Raw genomic sequence first — 19,500 nt, 5'->3', positions numbered from 1 at the left:
CGTTTTTTTTTTTAGGAAATAGACGACCTCATCTTTTCTTTTTAATCCTCATTTTTCCTAACGTTTTTATCGTCCCTTATCTTCCACTCTTAATTATTTGCATTTCTTTCCTGTACGAGTTTTTCCATCTTTTTCCTTTCATTTTTCTTACTGTATAAGCGTATTCTAAATTATTGATAACCCAGCAAAGAAAAAAATATACCAATTTTATTCAAACCTCTCAATCTTGAAAGGAACGACGAAATGGACTCCAACATGTACAATGGCGTTCGAGCAGAACCTAAATTTTTGAGAGACCCGACTTCTTTAGAGTCTATTTCAACCAGTATCTCTCGAATATCGTCTTATGTCACTTCAAATCTTCCTAAGCGGAAGTCCAATGCCATACCAGTAACATCTACTAATAGTATCTTATCTATACCCGTAACAGCAGCAGTCGCAACAATACCACTTACACCACCGCCTTCTTTCGATCCTTCTTCTTTGCATCAGCAGCATCAACATCAATATATACCAAATGATGAAGGATTTCCTACTATCAATCATCAAACTACCAGCAACCATTCAAAAATCACATTTGCCTCCTTTGAAGAAGAGAGATTGAAATATCGAGGAAAAACAATTCCGTGCCTGGTTCTTGGTTATGTGGATGGCTTTCAGATTTGGAATATTGCTGACCCGGATAATGTGCATGAAATATGTTCAGTAAGAGATCCGCAGCTATTTCTTAATGTCTCTGCGGTACATATCTTGAAACATCGATCCTACCCATCAAAGATGTTTGAAGAAGATGATGGTCATAGTGAAATGAGTAGCAGTAGTATGAGTAGTGGATTCGAGGAAGAAGAGGAGCCTATTCTAGCTATAGTGTAAGCATCAGTTGTACTTTTTGTACAAAAAAAAAAAATAGTGTGTCAAGATACTGATAGAGCTTTTGAATGAATGAACCCACAGGTCAGAAAATGCCACCACCACGAATACAGCACCACCCGATCAGGATGATGATGTTCGTAGCACAACAACGATGAATTCCTTGAATCCAGTTTCAGCAAAGGCCTCTCGAATCATCATTTATGGGTTAAAATCACAATCCATCATCAGAGAAATCACTGACCTGAACAACCACACCAGCACAGCTACGGGCAATGAGGAGGACACTAGCAAAGATGATACAATCATAGTCACATGTATTCAAAGTAACCACAAGGTCATTGCACTAGTAAAGTATTCCAACTAATACATGACTTGTTTCTAATGGAATATAATTTGAGTCCATATGTAAGCTCATGAAGAAATGATTCATTTTTTTGTGGATAGGGATGTTTATCTAGGTACCGTTCATTTATTCAACTCTTTCATACCAAAGATTTTACACCGTTTGCGAGTCCAATCACTGACGTATATCATGACGTTCAGCAAGGGCCCACTTTCACATTAGGCAGCCGACTTATTGCTTATGCAACCAATGCTGCGGTTTTGAATTCGGATCCAGTAATGTCAACTGCTACGTTGACTACGACTACGGCTAGAGGGGGAATGGGTTCGTCTTATCCACATGGAAATTTGTCCTCATCCTCAGCAACCACTTCATCGCATTCGAACAATCCGCCATCCTCCTTATCCTTTTTATCCTCAGCCGTTGTGCAAAAGTATGATAAGGATGCAGTGAAAGGAGCAGCCAAAGATATAGCAAAAGAGGTTGTGAGTGGAATGAAGACGCTAAGTGAATATGGATTAAATACTTTGTCAAACTATTTCAACAATGGCGGTAATGGCAGCAGTGGAAGTAACAGTTACAACAGCCCCATCACATCCACTTTATCATCTTCGCCAAGCAATATAAACTATAGAAGAGCGTCTACAGGGATGAATTACGTAGATTCTTTCAATCACCCGGGAGCGACAGTAGCAAATGCAGCAAATGCCACAACAGCAGCTTCCAAAAAATCTTTACCTTCTGGCATGGTCATGATCCGTGATATATCCAAACTACCAAAGCAGCCCACTCGAAACTTGTCTTTATCTGTTATTGCTCATTTCAGGCCACATACTCATCCGGTATCTTGCTTACGTTTCAATCCAGCTGGCACGTTGCTCATTTCCGCTTCCAAGCAAGGCCATACATTTCATGTTTTTTCCATATTAACGCCTACTTACTTGACACCGTCTTCACCGACATCCACAACAACAACAGCAGCAGCAGCAGCAGCAGCAGCAGCAGCCATATCAAACACGTTTGGCAACAGCACAGCAGGAAATGTGACTCATTTATATAGTTTAAACAGAGGCATTACAGATGCTCAAGTGGAAGACTGCCAATTTTCTCTAGATTCTACTTGGTGCGCTGTAAGTACAGCAAGAGGTACAACACATGTATATGCTATCAATCCTTATGGTGGCAAGCCAGAGATCATGGGTCATATCTACGGAAAAGTGAATAATCCCTTCCATCCGCCCATTCAACGTCGTTTGCATCCGAGCAGTAGCTCGGGTAGTAACAGCCATGGCAAAACCTTTCCATCAAAAGTAAAGGCAGTAGGATTGAGCTCTGCCGTTCGAATCAAACAAAGAAGGAAAATGCCGGGTAATCCAGCCACTTTGTCACATGACGATCTAGCAACGGCAGCAGCGATGGCAGCGTCCCTGCAACCCACAGGATATGGATATTACGGGCAACCTGTACCAGCAGCAGTAGGCTATATACCTGGACAGCCTCCATCGATGATGGCGATGACAGCAGTGGCGCCGCCAGCGACGAGGATGGATCCGTATCATCAGAACAAAGAACATAGAGCCAAACTTATTTCTTTGTTTGTCACTGGGGCCAACACCCATCATGATAAATCACTCAATAACAGTCTGTATAAACCAGCCCTATCCCTCTCTTCGAACTCAAACCACCCTCTCGTGGGGTCCATCAAGCAACAAGCATCCAATATGCTCTCCTCTATCAATTCTTACTATTCCAACACGAACGGTAGCAGCACCAGTAATAAAAATGAACTCATGTTTGGTTTTGATGAAGAATATTACGACGATCATCCAAACTTTTATAAAGAACAAGAGGAAGACTTGGGCTATCAGGACGTGTATACATTCCATCCTGTAGGCGTACTGACATTACATCGTTGCTGGGTCTCCAAGACGGTAATGAATAAGAGAGAACACGGCGGTTATAAAATGAATTTAACGGTCAAAGAAGAAGATATAGCAGAGTGGAATGTAGCAAGAGATGTGAATTGGGATACAGTTTGTTTCGATCCTTTCAGTACTCCACCGAAGGCCAAAGAAACGGAAGCATTGAAAACAGCAGCAACGGTAAAAGAAGAAGAGAAGGATTCAATAGCCAGCACAGCTAGTACAACACCATCAGATCAAAAATCATCATCTACATCCAACAAAAAGAAAAAAACCTCGCAACCGCCGCCTGTACTTGTACCCTCTTCATCCACATCCACCCAGCCTACAAAAACCGCTTTACCATCGTCACCCAAAGCTAAAAAAAAGTCAAAGGCAGGTCGCAGAAGGAAAAGAAAGGACCTATGGCTGTCGAACGCTGAAATCACTACCTATGCTTCTCAAGATGAACAGCCTCCCCTATGGGCACGTCATCAGTTCAGCTTTCAACCTTTTCAAAAAACAATGACAGAGGAAGAGTTGACAAGCATTCTTGCTTCTGGGCTCATCCCCCCTACAGAGACGATGCAATTGCGTAAAGACACTCCTGAACCGGTCTCTAGCCGTTTGGATCGTATTCGAAAAACCACTGTCGCCGCCAACATAGTAGTCGATGCGCGCCATCAACATCCGTCAGATAACCAAGTGGACAGCGCCAGTGGCGAAATGATGGAGGATGCCTTGGCCGAATTGCAAGATAATTTATCTAAAGCAATGCAGACCACTTCTTTCTCTCCGTCTTCGACAAATACGGCTGTTCATCTTCATAATAGTCATAGTGGGAGCAGCCCTTGGTTATTATCGTCGCCTCCTCGTGCTATGTCTTCGTCTAGTGCTACATCTTTCGTGGGAAGGTCACCTAGTAACCTGCTGGATGCTCAAAATAACCATAACAAGCACTCCAACTCATCGCTATCGTTTGAAGATGCCTATTTAATACATATGGGAAGTGGACCAAGCCCTGAACCATTACCTTCATCCACAGCCGCCGTATTACAAGGAGAACAACAGCAACAATTGCAAATGAGCTCTTTGATACAGTTTGACGATGATGAGGATGAGGTGCAGCATGAAGATAAACAACAGCAGCAGCAACAGCAACAGCAACGGAAGTACAGCAATAGTATGTCGTCTTTATCTTCTTCGCTCGTCTACTCACCTATCCATGATGAAGATAACATGAACGGACTCGGTCGTAACGAGGTGTTTTCTCCTGCTGGCGATAACGAAATTGATAATCCTTACGAATCAATGTATGGTGATTTCAGCAGACCACACGTTCCGCTGAAAGCAACCATTATAGTTGAAGAAGAAGAAGACGAAGAAGCAGAAGAAAGCGAATTGAGCAGTCAGAGAGACAATGAGTCCATGGTATCTTCTTGAAAAAGAGGCGGTTTCGACTCATATAAAAAGATAAAGAAATTATAAACATTTTTGTACATAAAAAAAGAACTTGACAGTCTTTCATGAACGAAAGAAAATTTCAAAGAAGAGAAGGGGGTTCACATAGATGTCTTCTTCCTTATTGAAGCAAGCTAAAATTTCGGGCTTCAAGCAATGAAGCTCACAAGAAATGACTTGATCATCACTCATGATAACGACCCCCCTCCTCACTCCTTAAGGCCATTTGCCGAATCTGTTATATTGATAAGTCTCTCCATTGTTCAATGATAACGGGCTTCAATTTGTTCTGTCTATTCTACGCCACAGTTGAAGGGTTGTGCGTAAACGATGAATAAAAAAAGAAACCAATGCCAAGATGAGGGAGTTCCAGTTGCTGTGTTACAATACGCAGCACTTTTCACACTCATAGAGAGAAATCCAGATTTTTTCATAAAGTAAAAAAAAGCAGTGCTGGCAGCAGATCAGAAAATGCACTAAACTATTTATAGATCCGAATATCCAATAAGAACAAAAAAAAAGCTTATTTGAGTAGCATAGTGTGTGCTTGAAAGGGAAAAAGGGTATCATTTATAAAATAAAGGAACCAGGCAAACGATAAATTTTTATTAAACCTTTTCTTTAATTTTTCTTTTTCTTTTTCTTTTCTTATCTTTTATCAGTTTATTCGTCCCACAACCTCACTTTATACTCAATAAGCATCATGGACCACAAAGGATATCCTCAACAACCTCCACAATACTATTCTCCTCCGCCTCCTGGAGGACAGTCTCAAAGCTATTATCAACAACCACCTTATGGCCAACAACCTTATTATCAACCACAGCCTCCACCACAAACTGTTTATATTCAACAACAACCACAACATAAAGATGATAGTTCTTGTTGCTGGGGATGGTAATCAGACAGAACAATAAGCATTACGTAATAATAGAGAGTAAAAATTTATTTATTGAAATGGTTATCTTTTTGAAAATTCCAATTAGTCTGGCTGCAATGTGTTTCTGTTGTGCTTTGGATGCTCTCTTTTAAATTGGTACATATCCTTAGATAGTCATTTGCAAAGCTCTGTATCATTTTTTAGTATATCTGTAACTATTTCATCACTATCAAGCAAAGAATTAAATGTCCAAGACTCTCCCTTGACACAATCCTTTTTTTATACAATTTAATTACATCTCCCTTTCTCTCTCTCTCTCTCTCTCTCTCTCTCTCTCTCAATCACCTATTTGGAAACGTAATGTTAGCATAAAATAATAAACAAAAAGCTGTTACGCTTTATTATTGCTTCTCAATCTTTTTTTGCTTCTCATAGATATAGTTTTTTGGCTTCCGGTTTAGACAACCTGAGGTAAAACTGGACGGAACGGACCAGATTTTTGAGACGTTTGAGTAGGAGTTTGAAGACCGGACTACATTAAAATGGAGTCAGTTTCGTTCTAATGATAATAGGAAAAAAATCAAGATGTTGTCTTTCGGCTGAACTTCTTCCTGGTCTTTTCATATCGAAATGTTGATAGCCATCATGTCTTTTTGCTGCAGGACATTGTAGTTCTATAGTATCTTGCAAGTTTTGCACACAAGGATACTACAGCCATGGGACAGTTTCAAATGCTTCTAATGTGTCGGAGCGTCCAAACTTGATTTTTATGCCTTTCTTTAACAAATCTGATTTTTTGTATAATAAAACTTTTGTACATGTAAAAAAATCTTTTCCCCGTTTCAAAGAACTTCTTCATTATAGTATAACTTAACAACAGAAACACGAAAGAAATGTCGTTGAAATACACGTCTTAAGCACTGTAAATCAGCTTTTTTTCATTGTTCAAAAGAGGTGGTCTAAAAGAATAATGAATGCAGATTAAAAATGTGCCTATTTTGTCTAGAAAAAGCTGCGAGTGATCTGAATACCAAGCTTTCCTCTATCTAAAGATCAAAAAATCAGGAGTTTGTCGAAATCTAAATCACATTTTCGACGGACACTGATTCCAACACAGCGGACTTTTCTGCTCCGTGAAGCTGATCACTCAGCAGCTCTGCTTAACCTTCCCCCTTTTTACTAAATCTGTACGATACCAGCTGATTAGTTTAAAGTATGAAACGTCCATATGAAAAAGACAGAGACGATCGTCGGCCATCACAACAGCAAACGCAACAGCAACAACAACAACAAAGTGAAGAGCCACCCCTTCACCGAAAAAAATTATTCCATCTTTCTACTGACGAAGAACAAAGAAGCAGTGAAACCAACAGCAGCAATACGAAAGGAACTGGCACATTGGTAGCTCAACATTACAATGAGCGTCCCGATGTAGGGGTTGAAAAACGAAAAGAATCTCGCATCATTCGATTACGTAGCTTTAATAATTGGGTCAAAAGTGTTTTGATTCAAACGTATTGCACCAGCAACATTGGACGTCATAATTACCGATCACAGCATCACGGCGGCAGCGGAAAAGTCGTCTTTGATATGGGTTGTGGTAAAGGAGGCGATCTCAACAAATGGTCCAAAGCACGTATTTCACATCTGGTCGCGGCTGATATCGCCAGTGTATCACTGGAACAAATGCAAGATCGATACAAAAGCCTGCGTCAACGTCCCACGTTTACAGCTGAATTTCATCCCATGGATTGCTTCTCAGAACTCATTGCTCCCAGACTTTCTCGACCCAACCTGCAATTCGATTTAGTGTCCATGCAGTTCTGTCTGCATTACGCTTTTGAAAATGAACACAAGGCAAGGATTATGCTGGAAAATGTGACAAAGAACCTGCGAAAGGGAGGTTATTTTATTGGTACAATACCGGATGCTCACTGGATTGTGAAGAGAGTAAGACAAGAACCGAAAGGGACGAGAGGGTTTGGAAACTCGATTTATAGTATTACATTTGAGGAAAATAGTATCAAAGAAGATGAAAAGGGTTATAAGACTGGGTTCGCGCCTTTTGGATGTAAATACATGTTTCATTTAGTGGATGCAGTAGACTGTCCAGAATATTTAGTCCACTGGGGAACGTTTGAAAGGTATGTATACCTCTGAGTCACCTGTGGGACATCGATTCTGTTACTGATCTGTCTATGGATAATGATAGATTGGCAAAAGAATATAATTTACGACTCATATTAAAACAAAACTTTCATGAGTTTTACGCAACGCAGTCCAAAAATGAAGAGTTTGCACGATTGCTCAGTCGAATTGGAGTGATAGGCAATAATCCTAACAATCCCAATGTGCAAGAAGAAATGTCAGAAGAAGAATGGGAAGCAGCTGGTATCTATTTAGCATTTTGCTTTGAAAAGGTGTAGTTATGTACATAGTTTGCGATTGGGGAATAAAGGATATTCAGACAATTATTGCTGATTCTCTTCTTGTTGCCACCATTTGTTTCCATAACTTTTCTGAATTTTCTGTACAGCACGATTAGCTGCAGTTCTGGAAGGTCTTGCAGCCATAGGTTTTGTCACTTTTTTCGTGTTTTTATCCTTTACTGCATTGGTGATGGTTGGTATGTCGTTATTGCCATCGCTGGTAGAGCGGGGAGTCGTCGCCTTACTGTCTTGAGGGACGCCATTACTTGTCACTACTTCTGTCTTGGTTTGAGGATCTTGCAATAAAGACTCTTTGGCTACCTGAAGCCCCTTACCATCATCACTATTCATCTTGTTGGCAGCCTTTTTGCTTTTTTGCCCTGCTGCCTTATTCTTTGTTCTACTCTTATTAGACTCATTGCTCGCACTATCGCTCATTTTACTATTGCATGTAACAGTCTCATTATTATGCTCCGTCTTGAGCGTATTTTTTGTGCCAACTTCTTTGTCCTCCTTGGGCGGCGGCGATTTGTTCATATTGGCTTCCGGCATGCTTGACGAAGAGCCAGCTTTACTGTTTTTCTGCTTCTGTTGACTCTTCTTGTTGTGCTTACCTTCCATTTTTTTCACAGAGAACGGTTCACTTTCAGGTTCACCTATAGAAGGAACGCGAATAGGAATGCCTTGTTCTATGGCCTTCTGCAATTGTTTCTTTAGCTTTTCTTTCTTTCGCTTTTGTTGTTTAGCAGACTGGTTTCCACTTTTGCTAATTGCTTTTTTCGATTTGGTTGTAACATTTAAATTCTTTTCTTTCGAATTGTCAGATCCAGCTTTCTTTTTATGCTTCTTGGAGGTCACCTGAGAAGACACATTATCATTTGCAGTTGTAGCCATTTCGTTTGCTTCCATCATGTCCTGCTTCAAGTGTGGCATTTCTCTTTTTTTGCTATCCAGCATGATGGTGTCATTATCATTGTTCGTACTGCCAACTATATTCTGTTTTGTATTTGTGGGTATAGGATCGTCCTGCATTTTATCTTTGTTTATCTCACTTTTGGCTTTTTCATTCTCAAACATACTGTCTCTGTTAATATCAGATGGATGATCAATATGGTCATCTCCCGAAGAAGCAGTCGATTCTTTGTTGCTGGAATTGTCGGTAATATCTTTATGATCAAGTGCTTCCATAGCCTTCTTTGTGACTTTTGGATTACTGTTGATGATGTCGTTGGCAGAAAGTAAATGCTTATCTCCAGTCATATGTTGACCACCATCTTTGTTGCTCATCTCTACTGATGCTGTTTTAATTGCGAGTACTACTGAATCATCCAATATGTACCCATCTGAGTTACTCGATACAATATCAGGCGATTCAACAGTTTTGGTTGCTTTACTATCTCGTTTTATTCTATCAGAAGCACTTAAAGCTACGCCTTTTTCTTTTGCATATCTATTTATTTGGACATCATCGTCTTGGAAAAAAGGGATCATCGAGTTATACATGGATCGAATTTGAGCATTTTCAACTTCGTCTTCCGTGTCAGTGACAGATTCATCGAATTCACTGATATCAGGTTCAGAATCAAAGTCAGTATCATCAGTCATGTTATCCTGAGTCGCTTCTTCCAAGTCTGCTTTTTCTTTGTGCCTATCCATCGAGAGTGCGTCTACTGTCTTTTCTGTGTTATGTTCTTCTTCTGCATCTCCAGTCAAACCAGGTTGGGAGATATAATTCCCAATCAAGTGAACAGGGCTATTTTACAATGATTGTCAATTTTCATTTTATTTGATTCAGTAGATAAACAAACGATTGTTCAAAGTTGTCTACCTCCATCCTTTATTGACAAGAATGATTTCCTCTCCTGCCAGTACCGTTAGATCAATGACATTAGTTTCTTGCTAAATAGAAAAGAGTATTATCAGTACTCTAGGTAAATATTAGCTGTTGATAATAAGTCGCGTAACTTACCTTTTTAGACATTAGAGTACAAAGAGTATACTCGGGGCTACCACCAAACGACATATTGACAGAGGTCTTTTTTCGATTGGCTTTCTTTTTCTTTTCAGTTGCCTTGCCCAAAGTAGCCTGCAACCATCAAATAAACCCAAATGAGTTGAGCTGTTTGTCATATTGAAAGTAAACTTTTTTGTTTTGCTTTTTTACCATGCTGATCCTAACTGCATTCTCAAAAGGCAGAACGATGGTAGATTTGGGTTGTATTGTACATCCTATTTCAAAAATACCATTCGCTTTTAGTTAAATATCTTAAATGAGCAGCTTGATGTTGTTGATCAATAACGAATGTACCCCAGAGTCCTCTCACCAACATTGTCTTTTTATACAACCAAAAAAATAAAAAGAAGAGCGAAAGAGATCAAGGTTTCGTTTTTTCAGGTTTCATTTTTTAATTTTATTTTTTTTTTGTTAATGCAAAGATCTTTAGAGGGGTAGGCACGTTAGTACAGATACTCTATCAAGTACCATTGTTCAAACTATTTGCTTAATATCAATTGCCATACCCTATGTAGATAGTGCAAAATGAGCAAGATGGATAGGTATGAATGTCCCCAATACGGCCTAGATATAAGCACCACCGATACTACCACTTCTGACGTTGTTTGACTCTCAATACCGCTTGTTCTCGAAATGCTCAATCAGAAATGAAACCATACATACACTGAAATAGGAAGCAAAAAAATAGTGGAACAGATGGGTGAAAAGAAGGAACTGTAGCGAAGGCACCTTTCACCAAAGATTAGCTACCTCACAAACTTGATTGCAGACCACCCTACGTCTTTACGGTTCCCGTTACTGATGCTGCAACCGTTGTTGTTGCTCTGAGAGATCATCGTTATCTTTTTTAGTTTTATATAATTGTATATGGATGGTAAAGCTTTTCAGTCTTATACCATCATAATCCCCCCATCCTTTCTGATATTGTAGATGATAAATGAAGAATGTCGCAGTAAAAACTGCAATAGTAACATAGACGACCACTCTACAGTTGGATTACCAATGAGATAAAATCCTAGACTGTTATCATCGCAGCTGCGTGTGTAATCACACACTCAGGAAAGGCGAATGAATAGGTGAAGAAGCCAATATGTCATTTTAGCAAGGCGTTATTGTTGTCCCCCATGGTGACGTTCAGACGCTGGAAATCTTTTCTGAAAAATTAGATTGATAGTGGAAAAAGACTGTTTATGTCACCCTCAGTAGCAAGCTGTACTGGATGTTTGATGGGCTTTTCGAAATGCTTGTTCATATCGGTATCATTATCAGCGCTGTCTATGAGTATCATATCCCTTTAACCCCTGAAAGTTAATTTATGCAGAATTCTTAAAGTAGGCCAATCAATGATCTCTGATTTGTTCATATATCATAGCTGTATACAGTTATGTCACGAATAAACTACAATTCGATCCAGAATAGTGTGCTTTGATAAAAAGACTAGAAAAGAAAAAAGTTCCTTGTGGGTTTATAGATTTATTAGTTGGAATATAGAATGATGAATAAAAATGAGTATGTGTGGGGATGAGTTAGCATAATAGTCAATAGTAAAACAGTCATTGCTGATGCTACTGATGCTGCATTTGTTTCTAGTTGAAAGCACGTCCATTGGATAGAGTAGAATACATTTCATTAATCTCTTTTTCAAACACTTTCTTTGCTGTTTCGCGTTTCAGTTTGAAGGTGGGGGTCAATAAATCGTTTTCAATTGAGAACTCATTAGGTGTCAAATGAACAGCGCGCATTTGTTCAAAGCCCTTCAAATCATTCTGTTTGCAATAAGCGCTGAGTACCTTGAGTAATTCTTTCTTGACATCGGACGAAGTGTAGGGTTGTTTCTCTTCTGGGAAATTCTTTTGGAGCCAAGCAGGGAACGCTTCTTTATCAGGAACAATGACACCTACCAATGAAGCTTGCATAGAATCACCGTAGACGAAAGCTTGAGCAACCAATTCGTGTTTCTGATAGACGCCTTCGATTTTTTCAGGAGCAATATATTCACCCTTCCATAGGCAAATAAGAACATGTCAGTCAAGCACTTTCTCTTTGCTTATACACTCGTTTGTCTTTACCTGAGAGAGTTTGAATATGTTTTTCAATCTGTCAATGATTACAAGACGATTGGCGGAATCAAACATACCAATATCGCCTGTATGTAGCCAGCCATCCTGATCTACAGCTTCTGCCGTCTTTTCAGGTGTCTTGTAATATTCGCGCATTACAGCATGGCCACGAACACAAATTTCACCGCGAGGATAAGGCTTATCGGTAGAATGATATTCCATATCAGGTACATCGACTAATTTGATTTCAGAACAAGGGAAAGGAACGCCGACCACACCTGAGGTATTATCGTCGGTGATTGTCTATCCAGATATGGAAGAAGGGAGGAGGGGAGGAGGGTTAACATAGCCGTCTTCTCTACTTCCATTGAATGCATCACTTTACCAAACAACCAGCGCAAAAGTTCTCGGTCTGACCATAGCCTTCGTAAACCTTTGCTGAAAAACAAATGCGCATAAAGTCCATTACATCAGGTGAGACAGGTGCTGAACCACTCAGAATGAAGCGAAGACGACCACCTAGCTTTTGTCGAATGGCGCCAAATACAACGCGATCCCAAAGCCAATGGTGGACGGTCTTGTGTAATTGCGCTTTTTTCGCATTGAATGCTGTGTGGAACAGATAAGCAGCGATACCGCCTTTGGCCTTGACACCTGCAAGTACTTTATCATAGATACGATTGAAAAGACGAGGGACTGAACAGAAAACAGTAGGCTTGAGTTCAGCAATGTCATCTAACAATTTTAATGTATCGCCCTATATTCAATGGAAAAAGTGAATAGACTGAAATAGCTGGAAATAGTTTAGACAGAGGTCCTACCTGGTAATAGCCAAGAGCAGCACCTTTGAATATATGAATACCTTGAGCAGCACGTTCAAATACATGCGCCAAAGGTAAATAAGAAATATAAACGTCATCGCGAGTGATCAAGGCAAATGTCCCTTTATCACCCACAGCAGAGATACTCGAAATGGCAGCTACACTAGCACTTTGTGTCAAGACAACACCTTTGGGAACACCTGTGGTACCACTATGAATGATAAAAATGCAACATTTATGATGTGAGAAATTTCAGAAAAAAAAGAAAGTTTTTCTTGTCATCCGATAATAGACATTTCCAGACAGTAACAGTAGTAATACCCATTCACAAAGCTTCTATCCTTTTACGCTAATTACTGCTGATGCTGTCATGAACATTAATTACTACTACTGCTGCTACTGTTACCCACTGCCACTGTCACCACCACTGCTGGTATAAATCCCAATCCCACCCCTTCGTCCCCAACCAACACACCCCACAGACAAAGTTGAGCACAAGACTTTTTGTTCCCCCATTTCCATTCTTCTTGCTTCTCCTTGCTATCCATTCTTTGTCTCCTTTCCACGCCAATGCCATTACTTTGATTCCCAAAATCACAAGATCATGATCATAAGTGAATTAACTCCCTATTCCCAATACTATACCTTGTATAACAGATAGTCGCAATGTCTTCAGGTTGCGTATTTCCAAGTTGATCTCCTTGAACAGACGCACCTAATGTTTCCACTTCCCGGAATGTCAATACCTTAATACCTGCTTCCTGTTCAGCTGTTTGTTTCTTGCTAGGATCAATCGTATCATCCATCACAATGACGGTCTTGATGTATCCCAAACTCTTATTTTTAACTAATCGAGTGATGTTGTCAAGTTTGTCAGCACTAAGTACAATGAACTCCATTTCTGTTTGATTGACAATGTATTCCATCGCCTCTTCTCCTAGTGTATCATACAAAGCAACAATAATGAAGGATTGACGATAGGAAGCCAATTCTGTCATTGTCTTTTCGATGTGAATTGGGTTCATTTTTTTTTTAAAAAAAAAAGAAGGCATACAAGAAGAGAGAGGATAGTTAGATAAATGCTTTGCTTTGCTCGCTTAGAGGATCTGTTAGTAAATCTATTGATTACTTACCCATTCAGGTCGATTCACTGAATAGACACCAATGGCCTTTTGTCTTGTCAAACCAAGTTGCAGTAATCCTTTTCCGTAGTTTGTAATTCGCTCATGTACTTGAGGATAGGTTTGCCAAACGTATTCTTTGGCTTGACCGTCTTGATCAATGCGACGAGTGCCCATGAAAGGACGTTCGCCAGCTAGTTGATAACCATGCAAGTACATATCCCAGAGCGTTCTGATATCTTCTGATGGACGAGCGACGAGTTTGTCTACGAATTTGAAGTGACGATAAGGTACGGTTTCACCTTGTTTTTGGACAGCACCAGGTGCAGGTACAGCATAGGGAGGTTGGAAAGCAGGTGGCATAGTTCGGTTTTTTTCTTTTATAAGAGTATGCTGTCACTTGGTTTTAACTGTGTTGATACCGCGAAAGAGAAAAAATGCAAATGTAGAGGAAAAAAAAAAAGTGCACAAAAAAAAATAAAAAAATAAGCTGCAAAGTATTTCGATAAAACAAGGTGCTATCTGAAATTGAGCTTTTTTTTAAGGTCACATAATCAAACAAATGAAACTCAGTCTTTGGTTTATTGTCAAAGTCAGAAATATACAAAAAAAAAGCTTTTTTAAGCTTTTCTGTCTCCTTCAAGTTTTCGAAGACTATTTTTAGTAGATTTAATATGTACTTTTCCATCCTCTCTCAGTTCAGGCACAATGCCCATGTCATCTAGCTCTTTACTCTGAACTACTTCCTCTGGCCGTAATTCAGCTATGATCGCTTGATTTTTAGGATTGTTCTCCATGACGTTACGCAAGGCCAAGGTTGCATATTCACGAAGATCTAAGTTATAGAATAGCGTTAGTGTCAAGTTGAACAAGGAACAAAATCAACTTTAAGACTTTTTACATGGATTGGCATCATCAATTTTCAATTGATTGAGAATAAGTGGTATACCTCCCTTTTCACGGATCTAAGAAGGAAAGAGTCAATTCTTAGTTCCCCAGTTTCTTTACGCCCATAATGAGCCTGTGTATACATGTACACAAAGGACACACAGACACACAGACCTCAAATCACATTACCTCATCCTGTATTTTTTTGTCTTTGAATGTAAGTGTAGCTAACAGTCTGATGCATTCTCGTTTCAGATAATGGAACCCAATTTCCGGATTCTTCGTTTCTTCTTTTGCCGTTGCTTGTTCTGGTGACAATTTGACGGACTCAAGCTGACCCAATACATCTATCACGGATCGGTCAGTTGTAACTCCTGACACTTGACAATGAGTGACTTTTACTTTTTACCTAGCATAAGGGTCAATGCGTTTGCTTTTATCAATAAGCTCTTTACATTCTTCTGTTGTTGCTGCTCTATATCAAGCACTAAAAGAGGGTTCAAAATCTGCAGCAATAAGATAATAGCTGTGTAGATGTTGGATATCTGATCTGGTTGCAACGAACTGCCATCTTGCTTTTGTCTGACGGATTCAATGATATCCACCACTTGTTTGCCCATCAACACCAGTTCATGAACAAGAAGTTGAAGCTCCTTAAATTGAACAAAGTCGGGAAACTGGTTATGATACTTGTCTAGATAACTGTGTATTTTGGAGTCGAGAAATTTCAGTAAAATAATCTGATGGTCACTGATTGGATCTTTCTCACTACAAAATGCCAAAAAGTGGAGAGAGTAAGCAAAATGAGATGATCCATACAAAGGACAACGCTGGTTTACCTGAAATCGTCCACTTTCATGAATAACTGCCAGAAATGATGATGTTCAAAGAGCTCACTCATAATAGAATATCTACCATCACCCGTTTAAAATCAAGTTAGCTCTCCTTCTGTGATACTTTTACTTTTGTTATCGGTTTTACCCTAATTCAAAGTTTTTACTCGACTCAAGGTCATGCAGTCGATCGATATCACCAAGTATAGCTGCAATAATCCCTTTACCGACTTTTGTAGTTACTAGCAGATCACTTATATCAAAAAGTAATGAGTGATCGGCATGATACCTATTTTTTTTTTTTTTCGTTTTCGTAGTGAGAATGAAAACATACCATCTTTTCTTACTGGATCGTATGCAATTGATAATCAAGACAAGTGTGCTCATGATCAATGCATCATTGCTTTTTGACAGCAGTAAACTACACTAACAATATTTGTATTCATAGCCCTTCTTTTGATAGCGTGTACTGAACTTTTTATCTTACCTCCAAAGAGTTCCTTTCTCTTCCTCAGACATCCATTCGTCCCATATGCGCTCGATGGCTTCTGTATTATTGGTGATCATGTTACAAATCGCCTGTGTCCCTATCTGCAGCACCATGCTGCTGTCAGCTATTACAAAAGCATAAAAAGTTAAAAATCTATTGTGAGTGCTCCTATCTTTTCCTTCTACACTTTACTTGGACTGCTTATTTTATCGTGCAAAAGGTCCTCAATCCTGTATAAAGCGCCATAGTCACTGTAATAAGAGAAAAGCAAATTTTGAATAGGTCAGCATGAATGCAAAGAGCTTGTTTATTTGTAGAAAAGACTCACATTGCTAGTTGCTGATTACGTAAGTTTCCTGCAACGATATTTCGCGTTAATTTAAGGAAATTGATCAAGCAAGCATCATCACTACAGCTGGAGTCATTGGATAAGGCGGATACTATGTCTTTGAAAAGCTTCCAAAATTCTTCATTGGATCCAAGTTGAATGCTATAGGCGCCATAAGAGAACGGCTTTTCAGTCAGTCTGCCCGTTTTTCACGGTTTGCTGTCCTCGCTTATTATTTTTCTGATCGATCGCATACCGAAATGAATGATCTGTTAAAGTCAACTTGACGCAATCTTCTAATTCTTTTTCGAGTCCTTGTACACTTTTCTGTTTACTTTTGTAGAGTTCAAACGATTCAAGAATGTTGGACATGACAAAACAAACAATGTGTGATTATATAATATAACTTTCGGAATAATGCTGTTGATACAGTTTAAAGTTTGAATGCACTTGCCTAGGCTTTTCAACCCGAGATCGACTTAAAAAGATGCGTGGTCGGACTTTCAAATAGCTTGGATGGGACAAAATTGACGTAGAAAAGGCGTCAAATGGAGTACAACCCACATGCGAGCAAAAAGGTCGACAAGTGTGCGTGATGGGCGTTTTGGTGAAAGACAACTTGTGTCAAATTAAGGATTCAGGAGTTGAATAATGTATAATATAATGGGTATCAAAAGATAATATCCTAATTTTTTCTTTTTGTTTGTCTTAAAATACCCTTTTTAGACTTCTTTCCTTTCTTTTCCTCTTCCCTACTTCATCATCACTTATTCCCTCCTAATAACAATTTCTAAAATGAGTTGTTACGAGCATATTAATTCAAAAATAAACAGTACCACAGTACCACCAGCAGCCGTCGTCGTGACAGCGGCATCTTCTCAAGCAACACAACAAGAACAAACAGAACGACTTGATGATCAAACCGAAAGATTAAACAGACTGGAACTTGATCTACAGACCCTCAATCAAAAATATGTTGCTGAAATTGAAAAACGAGCTCAAGTGCAGCATGAGAAAGAAGCTTTGGAACTTGAATTGGATGATCTTTGCTCTAAACTATTTGAAGAAGCCAATGATATGGTCGCTGCAGAGAAGAAATTACGATCTCAAGTGGAAGACGAATTGAAAGAAACCAAAGAACGCTTACTATGGGAACAATCGCAACTGAATGAACTGAGAATGAAACTATTGGACAATGATAATAGCACCACCACCACCACCACCACCACCACCAGCAGTGGCAGTCGACGAAGCAGTAATAAGTCTTCCATCGCGGAAGTTGAGCAAGTAACCTCAGCTACGAGCCATAATGCCACTCTATCAAACCACCTGACCGACACAACCACGATAGATACGACCACAGTGCATCTGAGTAGCTTTCCACCACCACCCATGACCTTTGATCAGTATCAGCTTCAGTTATTCACCGAATATGTTGAAACCGTCTCAACAAATACGTCGCTACCGCAAAAGAAACAATTCCAGCTTCCTTTTATGAAACTGACTCTGTTGGAAGATATAGAACCGTGTCTTAGATTTCATCCGCTACAACAGCCTGTCAGAAAATTATCTAGTAAAAAAATCATTGATCATCTGTATAAAGAGACCTGTTTAATAGAATATGTGCCTACGACGACTACGACCACAGCAAAGAATATTTGTCAAGCTTGCAATCGTAAACAACCCCCTATCAATTATAGGTTCAAACTCAATGAAAAGGAAACAGAGTGGTTATGGATCGACCAATATTGCAGAGATAGACTGGTTGCTGTTTGCGAGTATTTCGTCTTTATGAGAAACATTCAACATGGATTCTTGAACCATATTACATCTATTCAAGAATTGTACAATGAAAATATCCGTTTGAAATTACAAATGTTCTATTCAAGGTAAAGCAAGTATTTCATTATTTCTGTTAACTACCCATGCCTGCAGAGCATAAATTACATGCATCATGATTATATTTCATTGTACTGACAATCCGCTTTTTTTTTTCAATATGTAGAATGGGCGCATTACCAGTTATTTTAGATGGTTCAGGCATCAACTTTATTCCTGCAGCTGCAGCAGCAGCAGCAACTTTATTAAAAGGGCAGCAGGAGAGTCAACAATTGACAAGGAATAGCACCAGTACAACGCATAGCAGTAGCGCATCTACTTGCGTCTCGGCATCCTCTTCCGTCGCTGCTCTGACGGCTTCCTCGTCTGCTACTTCGAATCATTTGGAAGACGACGTAACAGTTGTAGCTTCTGGGCAACCACCTTTCAAGTTACCTAAAGATTTAAACGACACCAACACCACCGCTACTACTACTACTACGACGACGACGATGACGACGCATTCTTAAGTATTGCTTACCCTATCCGCCCTTTTGACTCCATTTTAAACAAATGTTAAGCAATATTGTATGTTTAGAATTTGAGCAAGAGAGAATGGTTATAAGGTCTTACCCTTACATGATTATAGTTTACTGGCAACCCCTTGAATAACATACAGTATTTTTATAACAGACCCCACAGAAATTTAAAACGATACAGTTAGATACCAACCCAGAGTTTCCCTTTTTCGCCATCATTGTAACAAAATTCTTTTGCTGCTCTTCTTTTATTGAGAAAAAAAAAGAACATATCATATATAAAAATTGCATAAGCTTTATAAGCTTCTCCCTATATTTTTGAAAATTAAAATTGCCATGTACAACCAGTTGAGCCCTTTTCACCACATGCTATGCATGCATTACATAATTACAATAGACTGAGCGAATGAACTCAGCAATAACATGAATTTACAGCATAATCCCATTTTTTTTTACTCAGTCTCTATAACTTCTTTCTCCATCCCCACTCATTATACGCATAACAGTTTAAAGTCAATCTTTTCATGGATGCAGACACCAATAAACAGAGAGAAATTGATCTATTGAATATTCGTCGTCATTTGAACGATGAATCTGATTCAGATCCAAACATTCATCTATTGAGTTCAACCACAGATCATTTCAACGATCATCCTTTTAATGTCAGTCAACATAATACACCTTCAACTCCTAAACCAACG

The 19,500-nt window shown here is 39.2% G+C and overlaps 7 protein-coding genes across 7 annotated transcripts; 4 read left to right on the top strand and 3 right to left on the bottom strand.

The window, feature by feature from the left end:
* Window positions 1-243: 243 nt before the first annotated feature.
* On the top strand, window positions 244-4,560 carry BDF20DRAFT_828962 (uncharacterized protein; the record flags this gene model as incomplete). Its single annotated transcript, XM_053078280.1, has 11 exons — window positions 244-423; window positions 493-802; window positions 1,050-1,219; window positions 1,318-1,540; window positions 1,667-1,780; window positions 1,856-2,165; window positions 2,247-2,584; window positions 2,687-3,249; window positions 3,463-3,914; window positions 4,032-4,167; window positions 4,276-4,560. The coding sequence occupies 11 exons, from the start codon at window positions 244-246 to the stop codon at window positions 4,558-4,560; spliced, it is 3,081 nt and encodes a 1,026-aa protein (XP_052931395.1).
* Window positions 4,561-5,281: 721 nt separating this feature from the next.
* BDF20DRAFT_917420 (uncharacterized protein) lies at window positions 5,282-5,610 on the top strand (the record flags this gene model as incomplete). Its single annotated transcript, XM_053084565.1, has 2 exons — window positions 5,282-5,475; window positions 5,565-5,610. 2 exons carry the CDS (start codon window positions 5,282-5,284, stop codon window positions 5,608-5,610), a joined length of 240 nt encoding a protein of 79 aa, XP_052931394.1.
* A 1,063-nt stretch (window positions 5,611-6,673) lies between these two features.
* BDF20DRAFT_829158 (guanine-N(7)-methyltransferase domain-containing protein) lies at window positions 6,674-7,884 on the top strand (the record flags this gene model as incomplete). The annotated part of the gene is made up of 2 exons (XM_053078300.1): window positions 6,674-7,602; window positions 7,671-7,884. 2 exons carry the CDS (start codon window positions 6,674-6,676, stop codon window positions 7,882-7,884), a joined length of 1,143 nt encoding a protein of 380 aa, XP_052931393.1.
* A 45-nt stretch (window positions 7,885-7,929) lies between these two features.
* Window positions 7,930-10,054, bottom strand: BDF20DRAFT_840030 (uncharacterized protein; the record flags this gene model as incomplete). Its single annotated transcript, XM_053079343.1, has 4 exons — window positions 7,930-9,640; window positions 9,716-9,786; window positions 9,857-9,973; window positions 10,052-10,054. The coding sequence occupies 4 exons, from the start codon at window positions 10,052-10,054 to the stop codon at window positions 7,930-7,932; spliced, it is 1,902 nt and encodes a 633-aa protein (XP_052931392.1).
* A 1,266-nt stretch (window positions 10,055-11,320) lies between these two features.
* On the bottom strand, window positions 11,321-14,380 carry BDF20DRAFT_899444 (uncharacterized protein). The gene is made up of 6 exons (XM_053082673.1): window positions 13,916-14,380; window positions 13,428-13,783; window positions 12,783-12,993; window positions 12,347-12,718; window positions 11,971-12,264; window positions 11,321-11,901 (listed from the first exon to the last, which is right to left on the bottom strand). Exons 1-6 carry the CDS (start codon window positions 14,264-14,266, stop codon window positions 11,488-11,490), a joined length of 1,998 nt encoding a protein of 665 aa, XP_052931391.1. The 5' UTR covers window positions 14,267-14,380; the 3' UTR covers window positions 11,321-11,487.
* A 77-nt stretch (window positions 14,381-14,457) lies between these two features.
* On the bottom strand, window positions 14,458-15,561 carry BDF20DRAFT_899440 (spinocerebellar ataxia type 10 protein domain-containing protein). Its single transcript, XM_053082672.1, has 4 exons — window positions 15,201-15,561; window positions 14,981-15,138; window positions 14,805-14,868; window positions 14,458-14,738 (listed from the first exon to the last, which is right to left on the bottom strand). Exons 1-4 carry the CDS (start codon window positions 15,409-15,411, stop codon window positions 14,524-14,526), a joined length of 648 nt encoding a protein of 215 aa, XP_052931390.1. The 5' UTR covers window positions 15,412-15,561; the 3' UTR covers window positions 14,458-14,523.
* A 1,676-nt stretch (window positions 15,562-17,237) lies between these two features.
* Window positions 17,238-18,335, top strand: BDF20DRAFT_828984 (uncharacterized protein; the record flags this gene model as incomplete). Its single annotated transcript, XM_053078283.1, has 2 exons — window positions 17,238-17,697; window positions 17,806-18,335. The coding sequence occupies 2 exons, from the start codon at window positions 17,238-17,240 to the stop codon at window positions 18,333-18,335; spliced, it is 990 nt and encodes a 329-aa protein (XP_052931389.1).
* Window positions 18,336-19,500: the final 1,165 nt, after the last annotated feature.

Source organism: Mycotypha africana (genome assembly GCF_025528875.1).
Source record: "Mycotypha africana strain NRRL 2978 chromosome Unknown BDF20scaffold_14, whole genome shotgun sequence".
Taxonomy (NCBI): Eukaryota; Fungi; Mucoromycota; class Mucoromycetes; order Mucorales; family Mycotyphaceae; genus Mycotypha; species Mycotypha africana.
The sequence above is the reverse complement of the archived record's forward strand: the minus strand, read 5'-3'. Positions and strand labels throughout refer to the sequence as shown.

What these genes read in the sequence shown, in the direction of transcription:
- BDF20DRAFT_899444 (XM_053082673.1), bottom strand. Translation starts at nt 14,266, where the DNA reads ATGCCACCTGCTTTCCAACCTCCCTATGCTGTACCTGCACCTGGTGCT. An exon ending in CAGTGAATCGACCTGAATGG is followed by an intron (nt 13,784 to 13,915) that starts GTAAGTAATCAA and finishes CACATCGAAAAG; the next exon opens with ACAATGACAGAATTGGCTTC. An exon ending in ACATATTCAAACTCTCTCAG is followed by an intron (nt 11,902 to 11,970) that starts GTAAAGACAAAC and finishes TGCCTATGGAAG; the next exon opens with GGTGAATATATTGCTCCTGA.
- BDF20DRAFT_899440 (XM_053082672.1), bottom strand. Translation starts at nt 15,411, where the DNA reads ATGGGCAAACAAGTGGTGGATATCATTGAATCCGTCAGACAAAAGCAA. An exon ending in ACAAAAAAATACAGGATGAG is followed by an intron (nt 14,869 to 14,980) that starts GTAATGTGATTT and finishes TTTCCTTCTTAG; the next exon opens with ATCCGTGAAAAGGGAGGTAT. An exon ending in AATTGATGATGCCAATCCAT is followed by an intron (nt 14,739 to 14,804) that starts GTAAAAAGTCTT and finishes TCTATAACTTAG; the next exon opens with ATCTTCGTGAATATGCAACC.